This window comes from Lissotriton helveticus, chromosome 8, assembly GCF_964261635.1.
Source record: "Lissotriton helveticus chromosome 8, aLisHel1.1, whole genome shotgun sequence".
In the NCBI taxonomy this organism is placed as follows: domain Eukaryota; kingdom Metazoa; phylum Chordata; class Amphibia; order Caudata; family Salamandridae; genus Lissotriton; species Lissotriton helveticus.
In genome coordinates, this window is record NC_136069.1 from 449538597 (window position 1) to 449562713 (window position 24117).

The following is a 24117-nucleotide window of genomic DNA, read 5'->3' on the forward strand; positions in this document are numbered from 1 at the left end:
TGGCCAAAGACGGGTGGGATCGAGGGCAGGAGGATCTCCTCTAATAATGGAGATTCAAGCTCTGTGGAGGCACAGGTGTTGCTGTATACAGTGTTTGTTAGTAATCTGCAGAGACTTGGGCAACCTCCGGCGTGCTATCGTGGAGGTCACTCTGAATGGCACGGATAGACCATAAAATTCTAGATGGTGCATCTTTGGTTGCCAGCTAGTACAGGAGTTTTTTTTACTTGTCCCTGTGTTCATAGACCCACTAGGTCGATGCCCTCCAGCATTGCCTGGCTCCCTCTAGGGAAATCTGCTTTAGTCTAGATAACACCAGTGCCAATTGCTGATCAATATCTTCGGAGGGGCGGCAATTTGCTTGCCTCTCCAAAGATCAGACTAGGCCTCTTTACCCCTATTGGCTGTCTATGGCGTCCCAGCGGAATGATCAGTATTGCAATTAAGTTAAAAAAGTACATTGATTTCCTCCTCTACAAATCTGGCTGAGTCCTGATTAATGAGGTGCCATGCGTTTAGGCTCCATATAGGTCGCAGGGGTCCTTGAAGAGGTCCTTTCTCTAAGAGGAGAAGAGCATGGTCAGAGATGCCTCGGGGGGGGTCTGCACTCATTTCAGAAGGAGAATGTCAGTGTCTGGAATCCAGATCTGATATATTTGTGACCCTGTTTTGTGTACTGCAGACACACGGGTATATTTCTGCTTAGAAGGGGTTCCATGATCTCCATGCATCGCATAGGTCCACCAAGTTGGCCCTCAGTGTCAGTTGGGAGTAGCGCGAACATCGGCCTGGCCAAAGAGGCTTGGAAGTGTCCAACATGGGATCAGGGACCATGTTAAAGTCATCCCTTTTCAGAGAAGTCCCTGGGGGAGGGCAACCCTGGAGATCTTGAAGCGTTCGTAATGCGACTGCAGATTCTGCTGGGGAACATATGTCTTTATGAAGTTATAGTGTCAAGGCTCCTTCAATCCCAAAGTATCTCCCTTTTAAGAGGTGGAGACCACCAATGGAAAGGTCTTATGTAACAGGATTGTTACCCCTTGTAAATCTCTGGAGAAACCAGAATGAGACACTCTGTCATAGCCAAATCGACCAAGAAAGGAACATTGTGGACCTCCATGACTACCTCTGGGTTAAAACGTTTTATATAGCACAGAGCAGCCAACCTCCTAATACGGTCAAGAAGTCCAGTCACGTTCCATGAACGGACTTTAACCAGTTGGGATGGACATGGGAATCAATGGGTTGGCTCATCTCTCTAAGTGAGGCCAAGGGGTCCACAGTGGAATAAGACCAGTAGAACTGTAAAACGTGTTTTGTCCAAATGAGTGTGCACAGTAAGTTAAGAGTGTGACAACTGCATTTAAAAGTAAATCAGAACGACAAAACAAAACAACAACCCATCCCCCCAACTGCTCCCCACCTCATACTTCCAACCCTGAAGTATCTGTCACCCCATACCCAAACATATAGAAACCAAGAACGGGTCTCCGGATTCGTCCAAGGCTCCCTGTTACCCCACTTAAGGATCATCATCTATAGAAAACACCCCACTTGACCCCTCAACCCGTACAGAGCACCAGCAACTGTAATTAGCAAAATATCTCAAGGTGTCTGTAATGGATCTATGACATAATATCGACAGACAGAATATCGACATACAAAAATATCGACACACAAATATCGACATCAAAAATATCGGAGTTATATCTTCATAATGGTAAGTACAAAAATATCGAAAATATAATATCGTAGTACAAAAATATCGGAATCAAAAATATTGTTTTTTAAATGTATTAATAATAATGTACAAATATTTTAAAAATACATATAATTTTACAAATATTAAATTAAAACATAATTTAAAAATTATAACTAATACATATAAATTTAAAATAAATTAAAAACTCTACATATAAATTAATATATATACTTACTCCACATATTGCAACAGTAGGAAAAGCGTTGGATAGCGTAGGGGTAAAAATTACTATTCCCAATCCAGAGGGTGCAAGTGTAGGGAAAGCGTTGGATAGCGTAGGGGTTTAAATGACTATTCCCACTCCAAAGGGTGCAACAGTAGGGAAAGCGTTCAATAGCATAGGGGTAAACATTACTATTCCCACTCCAAAGGGTGCAACAGTAGGGAAAGCGTTGGATAGCGTAGGGGTAAAAATTACTATTCCCACTCCAGACGGTGCAACAGTAGGGAAAGCGTTGGATTGCGTAGGGGTAAAAATTACTATTCCCACTCCAGAGGGTGCAACAGTAGGGAAAGCATTGGATAGCGTAGGGGTAAAAATTACTATTCCCACTCCAGAGAGTGCAACAGTAGGGAAAGCGTTGGATAGCGTAGGGGTAAAAATTACTATTCCCACTCCAAAGGGTGCAACAGTAGGGAAAGCGTTGGATAGCGTAGGGGTAACATTTATTATTCCCACTCCAGAGAGTGCAACAGTAGGGAAAACGTTGGATAGCGTAGGGGTTTAAATAACTATTCCCACTCCAGAGGGTGCAACAGAAGGGAAAACGTTGGATAGTGTAGGGGTTTAAATTACTATTCCCACTCCAGAGGGTGCAACAGTAGGGAAAGCATTGGATAGCGTAGGGGTATACATTACTATTCCCACTCCAGAGGGTGCAACAGTAGGGAAAGCGTTGGATAGTGTAGGGGTAAAAATTACTATTCCCACTCCTGAGGGTGCAACAGTAGGGAACGCATTGGATAGCGTACAGGTAAAATTACTATTCCCACTCCAAAGGGTGCAACAGTAGGGAAAGCGTTGGATAGCGTAGGGGTAAAATTTATTATTCCCACTCCAAAGGGTGCAACAGTAGGGAAAGCGTTGGATAGCGTGGGGGTAAAAATTACTATTCCCACTCCAGAGAGTGCAACAGTAGGGAACATGCTGGATAGCGTAGGGGTTTAAATTACTATTGCCACTCCAAAGGGTGCAACAGTAGGGAAAGAGTTGGATAGCGTAGGGGTTTAAATTACTATTCCCACTCCAGAGGGTGCAACAGTAGGGAAAGCGTTGGATTGCGTAGGGGTAAAAATTACTATTCACACTCCAGAGAGTGCAACAGTAGGGAAAGCGTTGGATTACGTAGGGGTAAAAATTACTATTCCCACTCCAGAGGGTGCAACAGTAGGGAAAGCGTTGGATAGCGTAGGGGTAAAAATTACTATTCCCACTCCAGAGGGTGCAACAGTAGGGAAAGTGTTGGATTGCGTAGGGGTAAAAATTACTATTCACACTCCAGAGAGTGCAACAGTAGGGAAAGCGTTGGATTGCGTAGGGGTAAAAATTACTATTCCCACTCCAGAGGGTGCAACAGTAGGGAAAGCATTGGATAGCGTAGGGGTAAAAATTACTATTCCCAATCCAGGGAGTGCAACAGTAGGGAAAGCGTAAGATAGCGTAGGGGTAAAAATTACTATTCCCACTCCAAAGGGTGCAACAGTAGGGAAAGCGTTGGATAGCGTAGGGGTAAAATGTATTATTCCCACTCCAGAGAGTGCAACAGTAGGGAAAACGTTGGATAGCGTAGTGGTTTAAATAACTATTCCCACTCCAGAGGGTGCAACAGTAGGGAAAGCGTTGGATAGCGTAGGGGTTTAAATTACTATTCCCACTCCAGAGGGTGCAACAGTAGGGAAAGCGTTGGATAGCGTAGGGGTAAAAATAACTATTCCCACTCCAGAGGGTGCAACAGTAGGGAAAGCGTTAGATAGCGTAGGGGTTTAAATGACTATTCCCACTCCAGAGGGTGCAACAGTAGGGAACGCGTTGGATAGCGTAGGGGTTTAAATTACTATTCCCACTCCAGAGGGTGCAACAGTAGGGAAAGTGTTGGATAGCGTAGGGGTAAAAATTACTATTCCCACTCCAGAGGGTGCAACAGTAGGGAAAGCGTTGGATAGTGTAGGGGTATAAATTACTATTCCCACTCCAGAGGGTGCAACAGTAGGGAACGCATTGGATAGCGTACGGGTAAAATTACTATTCCCACTCCAAAGGGTGCAACAGTAGGGAAAGCGTTGGATAGCGTAGGGGTAAAATTTATTATTCCCACTCCAAAGGGTGCAACAGTAGGGAAAGCGTTGGATAGCGTAGGGGTAAAAATTACTATTCCCACTCCAGAGAGTGCAACAGTAGGGAAAATGCTGGATAGCGTAGGGGTTTAAATTACTATTGCCACTCCAAAGGGTGCAACAGTAGGGAAAGAGTTGGATAGCGTAGGGGTTTAAATTACTATTCCCACTCCAGAGGGTGCAACAGTAGGGAAAGCGTTGGATTGCGTAGGGGTAAAAATTACTATTCACACTCCAGAGAGTGCAACAGTAGGGAAAGCGTTGGATTGCGTAGGGGTAAAAATTACTATTCCCACTCCAGAGGGTGCAACAGTAGGGAAAGCGTTGGATAGCGTAGGGGTAAAAATTACTATTCCCACTCCAGAGGGTGCAACAGTAGGGAAAGCGTTGGATTGCGTAGGGGTAAAAATTACTATTCACACTCCAGAGAGTGCAACAGTAGGGAAAGCGTTGGATTGCGTAGGGGTAAAAATTACTATTCCCACTCCAGAGGGTGCAACAGTAGGGAAAGCATTGGATAGCGTAGGGGTAAAAATTACTATTCCCACTCCAGAGAGTGCAACAGTAGGGAAAGCGTTGGATAGCGTAGGGGTAAAAATTACTATTCCCACTCCAAAGGGTGCAACAGTAGGGAAAGCGTTGGATAGCTTAGGGGTAAAATGTATTATTCCCACTCCAGAGAGTGCAACAGTAGGGAAAATGTTGGATAGCGTAGGGGTTTAAATAACTATTCCCACTCCAGAGGGTGCAACAGTAGGGAAAGCGTTGGATAGCGTAGGGGTTTAAATTACTATTCCCACTCCAGAGGGTGCAACAGTAGGGAAAGCGTTGGATAGCGTAGGGGTAAAAATTACTATTCCCACTCCAGAGGGTGCAACAGTAGGGAAAGCGTTGGATAGTGTAGGGGTAAAAATTACTATTCCCACTCCAGAGGGTGCAACAGTAGGGAACGCATTGGATAGCGTACGGGTAAAATTACTATTCCCACTCCAAAGGGTGCAACAGTAGGGAAAGCGTTGGATAGCGTAGGGGTAACATTTATTATTCCCACTCCAAAGGGTGCAACAGTAGGGAAAGCGTTGGATAGCGTAGGGGTAAAAATTACTATTCCCACTCCAGAGAGTGCAACAGTAGGGAAAATGCTGGATAGCGTAGGGGTTTAAATTACTATTGCCACTCCAAAGGGTGCAACAGTAGGGAAAGAGTTGGATAGCGTAGGGGTTTAAATTACTATTCCCACTCCAGAGGGTGCAACAGTAGGGAAAGCGTTGGATAGCATGGGGGTAAAAATTACTTCCCACACTACTCCCCCTTTAACACACAACACACTACACATACAAAAAATAGACAATTAATATAAATTTCGATTAATCAATTAATAACAATTAATATTATTAAATTGATGTAATTATAAATGAACTAATTAACACATATTAATTACCAATTAATTAACAATAAATACAAATAAATAAATACAATCTCTTTAATAACATTTAATTATATCACACCCTATTCCCCTATAAACACACAACCCACTACACATAAATAAATCACATCATTTAATCACTTAATAATTATTAATTACCAATTAATTATTAATTACCAATAACACAAAATTAAATATATTAGCACATTAACTCTAATTAATGTAATTAACTAATTAATATTAATTAATTACCAATTAATTAATTAACAATAACAAAAAATATAATATATTAGCACATTAACTCAAATTAATTTAATTAACTAATTAATATTATTTAATGACCATTTAATTATTAATTAACAATAACACAAAAAATAAATATATTAGCACATTAACTCTAATTAATGTAATTAACTATTTAATATTAATTAATCACCAATTAATTATTAATTAAAAATATTTACAAAAATATATTAATTAATTAATTATTATTAAATTACTTCCCACCCTATTCCCCTATAAACCCACATTCCGCTCTGACACTAAAACGCAAAATGTAAACAAAATTACTAATTTTCAAACATACATTACAAAACATATTTAACAAACATATAAACAACATAATAAAATACATAACACTAAACAAAATTTCGATATTAGTAAATTTCGATATTAGTAACATACATACCTTAAAAAACGATATTCTGTCTGTCGATATTTTACACATCGATATTCTATACCATCGATATTAAAACTTCGATATTAATGTATATCGATATTTTAATTTCGATATTTTGTCTCACTGCCGTCTGTAATAAAGGTCACCCTCGTATTACCAGCTCGGTTCCGCTCACCACACTGGTCCAGGGATCACATAGGCGTTTCGGGTTTGTCATCTTGAGTCCTGAAAAGAGTGGGGGTATCAGAGAGCGAAACCTCTGATACTGAGTGCCAGCAATGTTTCCAACATGGGGTGGCCTTGGTGAGCCCTGTCCCTTTCTCAGGCCAGATCTCCCTTTCTTCAAGTAGGTTCTAAGGGGCCAGGGATGGACTCCCCCATCTGTGATCTCACCGCTTCTAGCTTCGAGGGCACCGGGGAGCCCGTTGCTCCCACGCTCAATCCCAGGTTTGCTCCAGAGTGTCAAAGAAATAATTCGACAAGTTAAAGATCACTTTAATTTGGGCTCGGAAGAGGAATATCTATTGAATCTTAAAAGCCAGGAGTTTCTTCTTAAACTCCTCTAAGGAACGTCTGCATTGCTGGACTGCCCAGGTGTAGTCCGGGATGAATATAATATATTGAGTTTTGAAATCTCAGGTCTTGGTGGTTTCTGGCTTCATGGAAGACAAGATCCCGGTCTCGATGATTAAGGTTGCATTTTATAACAGGGTGAGGGGGGACTCCCGGGGGTGGTCACCTGGCTAGGGACCGGTGTGCTTCTCCACCACAAAGCAGTAAGATAGTTTTTAGTTAGGATCCAGGACCAAAATCATTCCTCCAACAGACAGTCAGCGTCAGAATTCTCAACCCGCTCTGAAAAGCCAATGAAGCGCAAGTTATTTCTACGGGGTGAATTTTCAGTGTCTTCAGCCCATTCTTCCAAGGACACCGTCATGGAGAGCAGTTTAGAGACTTAGGGGCTCATTAGGATCGCGGACGGACTTGAGTCCGTCCGCGACCCCAGAGTAGGAGGGAACATCTGCATGGGCAGCGGCGTTCCATCCGTGAAGATAAGGATGTGACCGCCAGGGTGGTGGTCACATCTTCTATCTCTAACATTGCGGCGGGTGCGGCTTCAAGCTGCATCCGCCGCAATGTAAAAAATGCATACATTGCATTTGTATGCAGAAAGCGGAAGGCACCGCGCGGTGCCTGCCGATTTCTGCATACAAATGCAGGGGGGTACCATGGGTACCCCCCATGTGCATCCCCACCCCCCCTTCACCCAGGGGGCCCGCAACGGGTCCCCAAAGTCAAAGTCCGTATGCTTTTCCACGGCGGAAAAGCCGCCGTGGAAAAGCATCTCTTTTACACTATCCTAATATGGCTGGCGGTGTCTGATAGACACCGCCAGCCATGTTACAGCTTTTCCGCCGCGGTTGTAAGTCAACCGCGTCGGAAAAGCGGCGGACTGAAACCAGGACCCACCAGCCATCCTAATGTGGCGGTGGGTCTTTGGTGGGTCCGCAGTGGATTTTCCGCATCCTCCGGCCCGGCGGTGGCTTCCGCCGGCCCGGAGGATGCGGAAAATCCTCCATCCTAATGAGCCCCTTGATGTTTAAGGGCCGTCACTTTGTCCTGCAATGTAGAGACCCAGGCTACAGCCTCTGTCACCACCCTACGAAGGTCTTGGCGCAGTAGGGATGCACCCACTTAGATTTCATCTACCTTGGTGTCCACTACTTCTCTGGAGTCTTGAATGGCCTTGAATATGACATTCAGGTCTATTTGTGGTGCAGTGTTACTCATGGGGAGAGGGGCCTCAGTGGCCCCTCAGGCACTAGTGGTAGGTCTGATGCACCGGTCTATTTTGGTCTGAGCTGGCATCGGCACTGGGAACCTGTCCCATCCCATCTCTGGGTATGACTCTAAGACTGCTTCGAGAAGATATGACGCCACTAGTGGCCCGCTTGCCCTGTCAGTGCAGCATAAGCAGCCAGTGCTTTTGGATAGTCACTGAAAGGCCTTCGGGGCATCAAGAGTCATGTTATACCTCTGGTGTGCATCTCCTCTCTTTGACACTCCTCAGCATGCACCCAGGCGTGGTGAAGCTGGCTAACAGGTGGTCAGTAATTTTTTAGAATGCACAATAACACATGAGGGGGAGGTTGACCCAGGGTAAAGCAGGGCAGAAAAAGGAGCCTTCCCTAATTCCAAGGTCTGGCCGAAATGGTTCCTCAGACCTCATAAATCTTCATGGGGCTGTTGCTGGTGTCACCAGGTAGGGCCACAAGACAGTGGGTGTCCAGCTCTCACTTCTAGCATGTTTTCCTGTTGCTGTTTCTCCAAGTAGAGGTGTGCAGACAGTTGTGGTTTGTTGTGATGTCAGGCTGGCCAACCACGATCTATGACAGTGAAAGGCCCTTACAGTTCATGCAACGCAAGGTCCTCTGCATATAATTGTGCATCATCTATCAGTGGCCGCCACTCGCCCGGAACCACAATGCGGCTAAATTTCAGAGGCATGTGATTGGTCGAGTCCGGTTTTTGTGAGTCATACAATGTTATAGTTTTGGAACTTTGAAGTGTTCGCTGCTTGGAAGTGCTGAATAAAAGGTAATGCATAATGATTGACTCCTTGTCTTTAATAAAATCACGGTTCACTGATCACCCAAGCTTTGAGAATCAACATTCTTTAGCATCAGTTATTAAAAAGGACCTATCTCAAAAAGAGACTGTTACATACAAGGGACTTTAAGATGCCATTGACCCAAACAGCATAAGGGCAATTGAGCTTAATTTTCGGGACCAGAAAAGATAAGAAGGAGTTTTGAATTACCTTATGTACAACTAGTAAGGATTTCAAAAGCACTCACTATCTCACTGGGTCCTGCCAGGATGTCTGAGAAGAGAAGCATGGTGATCCCTTTGGTTTGTTCCAGTCAAAAGGCAGGCTGCTGCACTTTGGACCAACAGAAGCCATCTGATAAGCGTGTCCAGAAGCCCAAGCTAAATAATATTCTCGTAGTCATGTCAGGACTAAATCAAAGCCAGTCTGTTGAAGTGTGCTTTGATGTTTCTCAAATGCTTGATTGATTTTCCAGGTGAAGGACCTGGCAAGTTTTTAAAATTCACACTTGAGAGAGATGGAGGTGGAGTTGGACCCATATTCTTAGGCCAACTAATAAGTTTTTTTTAACGAGTGTTTGGTAATGAGGAGCTCTATTTTGGACTTATTTTGAGAAACTTTAGTGCCGTCCATTGACGTGAGGTGGTAGGGTATAAGCTAAAACATCATGTTCAAGAGCCAACTTTTTCATTAGTTATGTTAATTAGCACCTGCGTTTCACTAGCATACGTTAAATCAATGCTACTGTCCGTCAGTCTGTCCAAAAATGGTGCACTGTCAATGGTGTTGAAGGTCAATTTAAGATCAACCAGGACGAGGGCGCCAATGTCACCCTGATCAGTTAACCTCTGCAGATCATGTGAAAATGTGACCACCAACTCTGTGCTATGACATATAGGATGTAAGATGGTGGCTGTCCTCCTTGAAGTAGTGTAATTTGCCAAAAACTTGACTTTCTAGAATTCTTCCCAGATAGAGCACAGCACAGATAGATTGGCAGTTATTTGGATCTTTGGGTAAGAAAGAACACTTCTTAAGTGATGGCCTGACCATTGCTGTTTTCCACCTTTGTGGTACAGTGCCAAGATTTAGTGAAAGGTTGAGTGAGTTGACAATATCAGGAATTACTAGAGGGAATGATAGCTTTATTATGTTCTTTATCCCTCTCTCATCTGTCTCAGACACCCCATGGTCCTATACTAAAACATTTATCTGCTGTTCTTTCAAATCCCTCAACTATTCTCTGTAAAATCATAGACTACACCCCGCCAGTAAGTAAAGCTTAACTGGAATTCTATGACCACAGCCTGCCAGTAATAACCGCTCTCAATAGCCTAAGCCTAAGTGCTATGCTAACAACTTTCAATGAGAGGGGAAAGCAGACACATTGCAGGCAAAGAATGCAAATCCTCAAACTGAAGACAAGGACAGTGACCAATACCAATGAAAAAAAAACCAATGGTTTGAAATGTTTGAGAACAAGATCCAGAACCTGCAGATGTTACAGGTAAGCAGGGCAATTTAAGGTGCTGTTGCAGTGTAATTGCAATTTTTGCCAGAATCTCACAAACTTGTATGCATGTATCTATTCTGAGATTTCCCACATTGCTGTTACCGCTAACGATATACAGCCACTTTTACCTTAAATATTGTTATTGGTTGTTGACATGGTGGCACACCTTATATGCCTGGCAAACCAAACAAATCTTCCTATATTTTCTATTTGTTATTCGGATCAACCACACAGACAGAAGGAATGTGAGAAGGACTTAATGCACCCTTCACTCCCAAGGTCATAACTAAAAATAACTCTAGAATTTGAATTTCACCATCCCCATCAAAGTATCTTGCCTTCAGGTTGGTGGGGAATAAGCATCAAGTTAATTTGTCCACCTTCAGTTATGGATAATTAAGTCACCCTCTCCACGCAGCCAGCTTCATTATGATTAGCCGTTTTACGACAAAAGTTCTTATCAACATGGCTACATATCAGAGACTATGAGTATATTTGAGACAACCCTACACACAACGGAATGCCAAGGGATTAGATGCGCTTTCTTTCGTAAAAGATTTTATAGTAATCGTTACATTGTGCACTATAGATTCTGCTGATCTTGGTTGTAGTTGGGCTACGGAGGAGATAGGGATTTCTTCTTCGTAAGTTCTCTCTTTGGATTTACCCACATCCATTTCCCTCTCTTCTCTATCCTGACCCTTAAAATGTACTCAATTTTCTTCTGCAGGAGAAGTAGGCAATCAAAAATAATTGATCCCTGCTGATACTGGATTGATCCTGCTTTGTTGGTCTGATTAGGGCTCTACAGTCACTGCTTGGGCGATTTCGCCCTCTGCCACCGCCCGCGTTATTATTCAAAGCCTACACTCTGCCAAGATGGTTACCAACAAGATTCTTGTCTATGCTGTGAAACTTAAGTTTAACTTTGCTTCTTTTTGTCTGTTCTCAAAATCTCCCATCACTCTGTGGGCCCTGCCTCAGCTCTATTTACCTGTGAGGTGAAATGTGTCAGATATTGTTCTAGTGGATTCCCCCCACCCCCTCACGTCATCATCATAGTCTTCCTTCCCTGCTGAGATCAGTCTTGTGGTAACAGTTAATACACGGATATAAGAGGCTAAATTTGTGGAACATGCGGGCACACAAGAGGAGAACCCTGTAACGATTATGTGTATGTATGGTTTACGAGTACAAATTAGAAGTTTAATTAATGACAGAGTGTATTGTCTTGTGTGTTCTCTCTTTTCTATTCGTGTTTTGTCCTGATATTATGCATTTTTAACTCAAGTGGAATAGAATAACACATTTTAACATTTTCTTAACTTTCCTATGGGACGTGGACTATGTATGTGAAGGATTAGATCATATTATATGTACCATGATTTTTGTAATAATATTATATTTTATATTACATTTTTGATACAGACAGCTACCTCGTGGCACTATATTTCACATTTGGGATTGTATGTATGATTTGTTGATGAATTTACGGTATTTAAAAACAAGTTTGATTGATGATTATTGTGTGGTGATGTTAGATTCCAAAGGGAATATTTTTTTACTCTATACCCAGTTAGTTCATACCATTCAAGGAAGAACATCTTGCATCAGAGTGTCTGCATCTTTTATTGTCTGCCCTGCTGGCATCAGCAGTAGCCTGTCCCTCGTCCACTAATGACTCCCATTTGCCACCATCTATGCCACACTGCTGTTCCATTTCATGCCACTATGAGGCACGTTGGAGAAAACCAGGGACCCAAACTCATACTACAGCTGCTCCTACACCCTTTCCTCACTCCTGCAAGGTGACCACATACTGGTGGTGGGACGTGACCCCAAGAGGCTGAGCTCAGTCTGAGGCTATCCGGAGACACTGTAGCATCAGAGCCCAGCAGCCCCTCTGCCCATTAACCAATTTAAAATACAAATTTGCAAAACCAATTGTTCTCTCAAATACCCAATCTCTAAAACAGCACTGAATCTTAAGAAACATGAAAGAAACCTAAGTTGGTGTCGTTTAAATCCCTACAAGTCTTTAATGAAGAATATTGACTTGGGGTACCCCTCGAGACGGTGGACTCTTTCACTTATTTGGGAGTTATGTTCAGTGGGTGTATGTCTTGGAAACCCTGTGATATTAAAGCTGCTCTAAAGATCAAACAACTTACGGGGGCGCTAAACAAAGAAATATTGCACCTCATACACCAACCTATTCCTCCTGCACTTTGAATATATTCGGCCAAGGTTTTGGGGTCAATTGTGTATGTGGCGGAGTTAAGGGACTTTTCTAACATCGAGCTGCTTACTAGGGATGACAACACATTTTTTCTGCAATTTAGCCTCACACCTCCTTGCGTCCACTTTGCTTGGACAAGGCATTAAGTAGTCCAGTTGGTAAAGCCAGGTTACACCCTCTTTTATATTGGCGACGGCTATTGACCACCCCAGAACTTGTGAACTATGCAACAGCCCTTCAGGACGTAATGGACATTGACCGATTCCACAAAGTCCCTTGGCTTGTGATTATTAGAGAGTCACTTTGGCTTCTTGGGCTGTCAGATCTTTGGGAAAACCCTCCTACTACAAGCCTTCCGTTTGTACACTCCCTGAAGTGGTCTTTTTGGGCAGCTGTAGCAGTCAGCGACTTTAGAAAGGCTGGGTCCTCTAAACTGGTTAGTGTCTTCCTTGACTTTAAATCTTCCATGAGTATGACCCATACTGGGACCAGGTGACTGTCTCTGTAAACAGGGAATTGTACATTCAGTTGAGAGCGGGCACTCTTCTGCTGATAGCATTAACAACTGAGTGGTCAGGTGAAGCTACTGATGCATGCCCCATCGATTCCCCTACAGTGGAGAGTGTTGCACATGTATTCTTTGCCTGCACAGCTTTTGCACGCCCGCACAAAACCTGGCTAGCTCCTATTTGGAGATGGTTGGGTGTTCGTAGCCATTCTGCTGCCCTTCCCATCCTTAAATCAGACTGTAGTCCAATGTTTGCTAATCCAGTAGCCAGGTTTCTGGGTGCCATGTGGATACGCGTCAAGAAAGCACTACCCCCCCCCGTTGCATTAAGCTGATCACCCTATTTTATTTGTTTTATTTTGTAATGATTGCAATTTAATTGACACTCCCTTAACCAAACCCCTCTTTTCTGTACAGGTTCCTGATATTTTACGCCTTACTACATTGTTACTGGCTGTAAATTATATGAAACAAGAACATGTTACACAGCAAATGTACTGTTTTAATGATTTATTGTGTATTTTATCTCTATTTGCACTTTTATGGCCCTGGTGGCTGAAATAAAGGAATTTTGATGATGAAAGAAACCCACCTTCATTTCTGCTGAGCTCTATGTCCGCAAACAGCCCAATTTTGATCACTTGCCACAAAAGGCCTAAGACCAGATATGGTTTCCCCTCTTTCAGGTCTTCTGCCCCAATATTGACCACATGGCATCCAATAGCCGAGGCAGAGTTCAAAGCCAAATTCAAATTTTCCTGAAAAACAAAACCATTTGTAAATTAAAGACAACCACAGGTTTTACAATGTATGTAAACGTAAAGTACATTACATATAGATGTTTCAAGTTTTATTACATTCACAGTTTCTCCTTCCTTGACACACACATATGCACAAGCACCCACTTGCTTTATCGCGGGAACTAGATGCCCTCATACACATGAGCAATATTCCAGTACAGAAATGTGGTTGTGGATACAATCGTCAAACATTTGCTTGGACATATGTCCTCTGACTGGCAGTGAGGAGTGAAAGATGCTCCTACTTCCATCAATGGTAATTATCCCAAGTCACTTCTTGTCAGGGTAGTTAGCACTGTAAATAGAGTAGAACAGACTGTTGTGTTCCTCAGTTGTCATGATCAGAGGTTACAGATGGAAGGTACATCTTACGGAAGGGCACTACTGCTATGAGCTCAAAAAAACCCACTTTCTAGACCCTTCCCTCTTCTATCCCTCACCATCCTCTTCAATCCAACTAACAGACTAACTTGTCCACTGCTCAAATTAATTTCATATTTCCCTGTACTAATTCCCCACTAATCCTGTTTAGGTTCCAGAGTAGCGTGCTACCCACAGAAACGTGATTTGACACCTCAATAGGGGTTGCCAGCGCAATATAAATGCATACCATTCCCTCTTCTATCCCTCCACTATCCTTTCTCAATCCAAATGACAAACTCACATGTCCACCGATCAAATTAATTTCATAAATCCCTATACTAATTCACCACTAATCCTTTTTGGGTTCCGGTGTAGCGTGCTACTCACCGAAAAAGCGTTCTGATGCCTCAACAGGGGTAGTAAGCGCTATATAAATGGAATTATTTATATTACATAAAAGAACATGCATTCCGCGAGCTGTGCCTCCCAAATGGCTTGTGGGTGACTAGTCCAGGTCGTGAGTCTTTAAAGCACAGTTGAGAGTTCACTTTTTTACACGTGGATGCCAGGCAACAAACCTTCATACAGAGAGAGCCGCAGGACTGTTGTATATTACCGTCTTATGTTAGATAATTAAAGAAGGGTAATTGAGATTAAATGTAGTGTTTATTTTCCACGTTGCTTGCTAGCCATTTTATTTGGAGAATAAGTGCTCCATAGGCAATGTGTGAATGGAATGACATAAATGGTTTTTAAATTAAGTAAGGGCTTTTTGAAATAGCCTATAAGCTCCAGTTATACTCCTTGCACCTGTGATACCCCGAGGAAGGGTAGAGAGGTAAGCCTGAAACATGCATGTTGGTGGGGTGCATTCAGAGCACCACTCAACACCTCTTCCTTATGTGTTACTCTATATAGAATATATGATTATACCACACTTTCAATTACCACGCATGGCTTTACCACGCAAATTTTACATCGCAAGTGGCTTTACCACGCTGGAATTTACAACGAAGGATTATACCACGCGTAGAAACGTCTTACCTGACAACTGCACGTCTTTCACCAGTAGCCCTTACTTCCATACACCATTGAAACAAGCGTCAAAACACGTCTACCAAAATTAAAAAAGGACTACTATTTTTACGTACACGGCACGTCTTTGGGGGAGGCTCTTTCCTTTTACTTCAAAAAAAATAAAGAGCTTTATTTTTTTAATTTAAGTAAACCGCTCCATATTTTTTGTTATTTTTGGGGGGGAGACACCCCCAGCCCCCCCCTAGCCCCTCCAGCCCCCCCAAAACGACTGGAAGGAATATTACGTCTCCCCCCAACCCACGCAGAACGTACTTGCGTGGTAAAGACGGTCGTGGAAGGCACCCGCGTTGAAAAAACGTTTACGTGGTAAGTGTAGCGTGGTAAACGTTATGCGTGGTGATGCCTTCGGAGTAAATGATGTTTCCCCTCTATATAGTAAGGGATGATGAAGGTGACTGCAAGGTAAGTGGTATTATTAATTTTTTCATTTAATTTTACCTATCCCGTTGTCTGTCGCCTCCCGGCCACCACCCCGCCCAACCCCCGCCCCACCGCTCTTACCTGTGCTGGCCGGCCTGGTGCATCCCTCAATCCTGGCTTGACACACATTCCCAATCTGTTATTAACTCACTACTTCTTAAGATTTATAAAATCACCCATGCTGACTGTCAACATGACTTAGGAGGACTTTCATCTTTGAAAAGACTTTATTCGGATTGGGTAATAATCCATAAAAATATACAAGCCAAACAAACATTACTTCCATAAGGTGCAATGAACAAAAAAGATAAAATGCAATTCGTCAATAACAGCAAAAAGCACCAACTTTACAATAAAAAACATGATTAACCATTATATAGCTAGACTATAAAATACAATGCCATATAAAACATCCATCATAAAAGACTTTCTAAAAACAAATAAAATTGTCCAAAAGACAATAGCAAATTCCCCAGGCACTGTTGCCGTAAAAAAGAACCCTTCGGGGGGGGGGTACACAAGGTTAAAAACTAATATTCAGCCTAACTTTAGCTCCAATTACAAATTGAAACAGCCAGGGCATCTCAGCCCTCAGAGGGGCAAGCGTTTTCTTCTCAACCTTAATGCTTCTAACACAAAACAGTCCACACTAACATAAACAAAAGGGGACTGCAACATCTGCAAGTAAATCTGGGCGGGTTTGCCTCAGAGTAATGGTAAAATATAGTGCTGCCCCAGGGTACTATAATGCTCACAAAAAAAGATAAAATGGGTTGTGTCTTGGATTTTAAAATGTCACACAAACTTGGCCCTTGACTTTCCACATCGTGGTGGCCCCCGGGCTCTGCCAAAAGCCAAGGGAGGCGAATTAGTCTAAAACGCGTTAATAAAAAACAATGAGTGAGGACACCACCCTCAGATAGGGCTCCATACTTGGGGCTGTTTTCAAGTGGATATACACCCTCACAGTAAATTTTTGCAGTACCCTTTCTTCTCTTTCAAGTTTTATTCTTGCCATGAAATTGTTTTTAATCCAGGGCAAATATTTTTTCTTGATTTGTTCACAAGCCCCAAAAAGGGCAGCACAACCCAACTTCTCCAAGGAGACTTTGATATAGTGCAAGGGGATCTGTTTAATTGTTGGGGCTCTTTTTTAACGTGAATATGGAAAGGTTATCCGCTGTGAGCTCAGTCTAGGGTTCTTTAGTTAGAGGACTAAGTTAAATATGAATACATATTTTTTCTGCATTTACAAGGGTGTACAAAGTACTTTGAGGTGAACTCATCTGCAGTGAATGCGAATGAGCCTTTTCTCCTAGTGGTTGATGTGCTATGTTGCCTTAAACCAAACACCTAACCAATTGGAACATTTCCTGTATCCTCTGAGTGGGCACGGGTTTCAATAAGGAACTATGGGCCATATTATCAAGAATAGGCGATAAAATGATCGCCGCTTTATCGGCAAGAAACTGCCGCTAAAGCGGCGATAATGGGCTTAATAATATGTCCTTGTGAATTCCCATAGCAGCCCAGGTTCTGGTGTTAACCTGGGCCGCTATGGAATTCACAAGGGCATATTATCAAGCCCATTATCGCCCCTTTAGCGGCAGTTTCCTGCCGATAAAGTGGCAATCATTTTATCGCCTGTTCTTGATAATATGCCCCTATGTTTGCTACATCATTGAGCAAGGCCAGATTGAGTTGCAGGGTTCTAGTAGTGTTGCAAGGCTATTGAATTGAAAAACATGAACATGTAACAGTAAACAAAACTGAAATGCATATATGTGAATCAATGAGTGATACAGTTACATGAAACAAATCACAGTGAATATATTTAGCACCTGTATGGTGAAAGGAGTGAGTTTCTTTTTGTTGATTGCTCTCTCGTCGATTGTATCGGCCACAGAAAGATTGATCATTTTGCTGAAAGAAAAATATTGAATAGTTAGCCAACATTCTGTATGTGTTAATCTCCAATACTGCAAAGAAAGGTGACAAAGGATCATCCAAACCAAGCGCAGTTATTCCTTAAACCCCCTTCAGTACAAGGGAAAATAATCTAAATCAATATGGAGTTACTATCTGAAAAAAACGTTAATTGAAAGCATAATATGGTTATTTTTCATCTAAAAACACACACATGTGGTGCTTGCTTCACAAAGGGATTTTCGGCCATAAACTGAAATTACCTCATTTACGCCTGCCAGTAATTCCCAAAGTATTCCTGGCAGTGGTAAGTGGCTTTACTACTGCAGGTACTTCTGCCATGAGTCCAGAAGAATTCACAGTAGTTAATCCCAGGCCAGGGGTGTGGGTGTTAGAAGGCTTGATTTGCCTTTTAAATGTGTGTATTGCCATACACGTAAGTACATGCTTGTCAGAATTCACAAACTCTGATTGATTTGCCCCTTTCCCAACCTGGAAATGGTCGTAGAATGACTTTCCTACCAGGGTGGGAAGGCGAACGGACCACCTTCACATTTGGCAGGTGTGAAGGGGGAAAGAATTTCTCAATTGGGAAAAATGGTTCTACTGTGGAGTTAAAAAAAGGTGTATTTGCACAATAGGCTTCATTCTCTCCCTACACTATGTAGATAGTAGTTCATGAACCAGACGTCTCTATTCTTACTTTTTGTTGCAGGAAAACAGGCAATTTGTACCCTTCTGGCACTCAACTAATCCCCTTGTAGGTAGGCGGGCTTATGTTGCGCCCCAGATTTCTTCATAGCAGGATTCTTGAAAGGTGAGTGCAGAATTGCAAACAATGAAATAACCAATGGAACTTAAACGGCTCAATGAGTTACTGAGTTCAAATTCAAATTTCGATTTTTGTACCCCCAAGTACAGGAATCCATAATTCTATTTTCCATATCCTTAAAATTTAGTGAATTAATTTATACCAAATGTATCTAAATCCAGGTTGGATGAAATACTTTCTTCTTTAAGTTAACTGTAAATCTATCACATTGTTTTTGCTGTCAAATAGACAAAAATACCTAGGACATTTTGAATGAGAACTACAACATTAAGTATCTTCTAAAGCTATTTTGTCTCATACTAATCTAATTGAATCCTGGATCATAAGTACATGCATGCATATGTATAGATCCTGTTCGAAGACTCAACTCAATCTAGAATGCCGTGATCCTTAAGGACTCAATCTGGCTTAGGAAATGTTTGTCTACTTATCAGCGTACTGTTCACTGTCTTGGAATATTTCAGGTCATGACCACGGAGGCTGGGTCATGACCTAAACTATTCCAGACAGGCTAGGGATTGCCTCCTATGGCGCAGAGCTGTAGGGACATTTAGATGTATCCATATTAGACATTTAGCAGGCATTTCCAATAGTACTCCCCTACTCCCTCTTAGACTTGATTTTGGGTTGAGAGTCCTATTGTATAAATCTGGACTACACCCTATCCTTTCTGGAGGAGGATCTGGGCTTTGAAAATACCTAGTCTTGTGGGCTCATGCAATATACCCTGGATCAAGAATGTGAAAGCTACCCTGGGAGAGATTGGGAAGACAATTCTGTGGAGTCCAGGGTGAGGCCGGGTCGATCTCCAAGTCAACCTTTAAATCAGCCTACTGGCAGCACAAATATTCTTTTCTGCACACCCAGGCAAGCCAAGGGCTCTTGACTGATTCCTTTCTCTCAGTCAAGGATTCCTTTACTAGAAAGGACTTCCTGAATGACATAAAGCCTCCCCTAGCTAGGCGCCTGTAGCTGCTATTTTGTTTTGGGACTTTACTCCTCCGTTCGTTCATGGCTAAGTGGGCAAAAGTCCCTAGGGAGAAGACTGGTGTTGGCCAGCATGTGGTACCACCCAAGGAAACTGTAGAACACATCATGTTCTTCTGCCCAGTCTATTTGAGCAGCAGGGGCTGCTGGATACTCTTGCTAGTTCCTGGAGTATCCAGCTGGAATTTGGACGCTATAGATCATAAAGCCGCCCTAAGGATATTAGGAACACATTCCAGCAAGCCACTGATCTTCGCACTCACCCGCTATTTGTTGGCAATGTGGCGAGTTAGGCTAAAAATATATGTCTCCCTGTGAAGCAACCTAGCACCATTGTGCCGACATGCGATGCATAACATAAATATCATGCACAAACACTCCCAGCTTGACCCTGGGTGTCTCAAAACCCGATTGGCATTGTCCACGTTCCCTTTTTAATCTCATTCTGATTTAATGTATTTAAATTTTTTTTAAAGCCCAAAGGACAATTGTTGCGTGTAAGGTCACATTGACCAAAGGTTGTAGCAAACATAATGCTTTCTGTAACTACGTTCTATGGGACTGATTACGATGTTGGTTGTGAAGGCTCCGAAAGGAAGTCAGATTCCCCTATACTAAGTCGGAACCTATGTTTAAACTCAGTCGGAAACATTTCCGACCAACCGATTACGATGTTCGCAGTCGGAATACAAACCGTTCGGTCAGTTCAAATTGGTTCCGACCGGCATTCGGAAACTCCGAGTGGGTTGAGCAAATCGTACAGCTTTTACGACCGACGGATTACGATGTTGGATTTGAACAGCCTTTCCAAATCAGTCAGTCCTACACAAAAAGACTGTCAGAAACTGACTTTGGGGTCCCATAGCAGGCCCCCCTTCACCCAGAGGACTCCGATTGGGGCCTGTGGGGGTACCCAAGGGACCCTTCTTTACAACCATGCACAGTGTAGCAGGCACCAAGGGGGGCCTGCGACAGGGTGCAAGGTTTTTCACAGCTATCCTTTTTTTAATGGGAGCCTGTGTTGTCAGTCAGACCTCGGGCTCCCATTGAAGTCAATGGAACAATTTCTGAACGGTGATCGGAAGCATCGTAATCGGTCGGTCGGACTCGCTGAACGCGATTCAGTCGGAACCGATTCTGACAAGAAGTCGGTCGGTTTGCTTTCCCACCAACATCGTAATGAGGTCCTGTGTGTTTTTAACTGTATAGGGTGTTTTATCAATTGATTGTAAGATTCTCTTTTTATGTGCTTTTATGGCTGTTGAACCAAAATGAAAGTATTTGAAATTAATGTTAATTTATTAAATGAGGCCTTATTATTAGGTTTTTAATGTCAGGGTCAAAGGTCATATGAGTTAATTTCCTATGATGTCAAAGAACGTATGTTGCTACGTCTGCTACTTTGGCATTTTGGTGAATGGACGTTGATTCCTTGGAGACTGGAACTTTGAAAAGGCTGCTCTTCTGGATGCTAGTACTGCCTGTCTTTCCTTTATCAGTAATTTAGGGATAGTTTAGATGGCAGTGCCCCATAAGAAGAACTCGCTACAGAAGTATCTGTTGCTTTGAGTTTTTATAACAAAGGTGAAAAAACACCAGCTTTTGCAGATTTACCCTTTTCTTCTCACCAGACATAATGTAATTTGATCAGCCTCACCCCTTCCTTCCCCAATACATTCTGGACCCTAACATTTGGAGGGAAGCTTCAAATTTGAAACACGTTTTGTTCAAGGAGGAGGTGCAGCACAAAAAGGTTTGAATACCTCTGTTTTGTTGCAACTTGTGTTCACAGTGACATTGTTTTTCACCATCATAGGTTAGCAGGTACCATTGTTGCTACATCCTTCTGGTGGTCAGTAGTGATCAAAATCTCAACCCCCAGAATGTAAAATACTGCCATGAATGCATCATTAATCTGCATAACCAGGATCATATTTCCCTGTTTCATTTTTTTTAAAGTAGGCAAGAAAGAGTAAAACTGTTATTTACCAGAGTACAATACCATCGCCGACAGCTGTGAAGAGGTCGTCCGCATCGGGATCCATTGGAATGACGTGCTTGCAATCTGGATCTCTCTCCAGGGCTTTGTTGATCCAGTTGACAAAGGCATATTTTTCTTCCTCTATAAATGAAAAAATATTAGTATTGTGCAGTAATCCCTTTTGCAGCATTTTGTTTTCAGGATAAAATGTGAAGATTGCAGGATAAGTTAACTTATGTTACGGTAGCAGTGTACGGTTGCAACGTAAATTTTAGAAAAACAAAACAAGTACATCTAATAAATTAGAATATTTTGTAAGTTTTCCATTGACCAAATTATTTCCTTTCTAACTTTTCAATTTCATGCCATCTGATATTTTTGATGACGACTTTTTTTACAGGAATATTTTGTGGACATTTTGGCCTGAGTGAATTTAACTTTACTATCCTCAGAAGTTGCCTAAAGTTGCATACAAAAATAGGTTGACAATATGGTTTCTTATCATGATATCATAAATTATGTTGATTAAAAAAATAACACATATTACTTCATCATAATTTGTTTCTTTATTTTGGATGGGTGAGAGTTTTTGTGGCTTTCCTCCAACCCATGTATTTTCCTGTGGCGGCTGGTGACATTTTAAAGTGGTAGGGCATAAATGTTTTGTATGATGCCCGGAGGCGAGCGAGTGTAGCAAGCGAGCCCAGCCACCATATGGTGGGGCTTGGGGAGATTCTACTCAATCCTCCCCCCGAGAAAATTTTTAAAAAAGAGCAGGCAAATGGTGCATTTAAGTACATTTGAGGAAGCAAGAGAGCTGATACAGCAAAAATGAAAGTGTAGTTATGACATCAATAAAGAGATTCATATGAAAATGATGTAGGTAGCTTAAAAAAGCATGCACCTTTAATTCCAGCCACATGCACATTGTATTTTTCCACTTAAACAAGCATGTTTTGCTTTCAAGATGCTCGCGCGTTCCCTTGTGTGAAAGAAATGGGTGCTTCTTGACCGCTCATACAACATAGATGCCATCCGTCTAATAGAGAGTGGTGGGTGAGAGGAGAGAGCAGCCGTGGCCTGTGGAGGGAGTTCGGTTGGGCAGGGAGGCTGTGCAGGGGAGGGGCAGGGTGGTGGGTGGTAAACAACGGAATATGGATAATTGCAGGTAAGTAAACAATGTAATAAATAAAACGAATTTCGTAGCGCACCCTGCATCTCAAAATGCGATACAGTGCGCTACGAAATTCATTTTATTTATTAAATTGTTTACTAACCTGCAATTCCGTTGTTTACCACCGCCCACCCTGCCCCTCCCCCGCACCGCCTCCCTGCCCCACTGAACTCCCTCCACGGGCCGCGGCTGGGAGAGAGAATAGAGAGACAGGAAAGGGGAGCTGGGGGACAGAGAGCTTGAAAGGTAGAGGGCTGTGGGTGAGAGGAGGGAGTGTGAAGAAAAGGGAATGGGGAGCTGGGTGGACAGAGAGAAAGGTAGAGTGAGTGGTGGGTGAGAGGAGAGAGAGAGAAGAGAAAGTAAAGGGAAAGCTGGGGCAGAGAGATTGAAAGGTAGAGGGAGTGGTGAGTGAGAGAAGAGGGGAAAGGGAAGGGGGATGTGGTCGAGAAGAGGAGTGAGAGGTAGAGGGAGAGAAATAAGGAGGCCCCACACTGTGGAGCTCCGCACTGGTGAGTCGATTTGACCAAATCCTGAGACTGACAGGCTACCCAGATTGCAGCCGCCACCCAGCTTTCACTGCCCTGGGGCTCCTACCTCTACTTGTACCTTAAATTCCAGCCCAATTATACCAGCCCAGGTCCTGCTCTGGACTCTTCTGACCCGCCTAGGGGCCTCTGTAAGACTATAGCGCAGCTTTATTATCAGCACGCACCGTGGGAGACCGTCTGCTACCTGCGGTTTCAGAGTACCTTACTTAGTCCTTGTTTTCCGACATATGTTTAAAGGCACTTCCCGCTTCTTACCCGTGGCCAATTTTTCACCTTTGGGAACGCCCGGGCCATGTATCTTGGGCCCCGCCTTAAACCCCTCCAACCCACCTACTACCCTCCCCACACTCACAGCCTGTTTTTTAGGGGTTAGTGAGGGCGCACATTACAATATGTCTCCTAACATGAAGTGCCCGCCCGCAGCCTGTTTTTACATTGTATTTGCATAAGATTGGGGGTAGTTAGTATGCACATCAGTCGCGGCCGGCATTACGGGTGGGTGGGGGGGTGAAAATGGGGTCGTTGCGCCCCGGTGGGGATGAGGGGGGAGGCGGGAGGGGTTTAAGGGAAAAAAAAGATAAAAAATAAAGTAAAACTTACCGTCCCGGAGATTCCCGACTCCTGTTTGGGCAGCCTCAGGCTGCCCAAACAGTCAGTATGAACTACAGTGGGCAAGCCACTCCCCCTGCCCTCGAGCAGGACTGCCCACCCCCAACCTGGAACTTCTGCTTTCCCGCAGTGCGAGAAGGCAGAAACAAATGGTAGTTATTGCCATTTATGTTTCTGCCTTTTCGCACTGCGAGAAAGCAGGGGGGCGGCGCCCAAACCAGGGGCGTAACACAGGCCCACGCATCCCCCGCAGTGCGGGGGGGGCCTCAAACTCAAGGGGGCCCCCTCAGCACTGCACTTCGGCCTG

The 24117-nt window shown here is 43.1% G+C and overlaps 1 protein-coding gene across 1 annotated transcript in view; it reads right to left on the reverse strand.

Moving 5' to 3' along the window:
• Positions 1–24117, reverse strand: part of LCP1 (lymphocyte cytosolic protein 1) — a 194896-nt gene that overhangs the window by 87271 nt on the left and 83508 nt on the right. Inside the window, exons 5-7 of the mRNA XM_078657320.1 lie at positions 21488–21620; positions 17595–17676; positions 13665–13830 (exon numbers count right to left, since the gene is read on the reverse strand). Of these exons, the coding sequence (XP_078513446.1) occupies positions 13665–13830; positions 17595–17676; positions 21488–21620 (381 nt within the window). The remainder of the gene's footprint in view (positions 1–13664; positions 13831–17594; positions 17677–21487; positions 21621–24117) is intronic.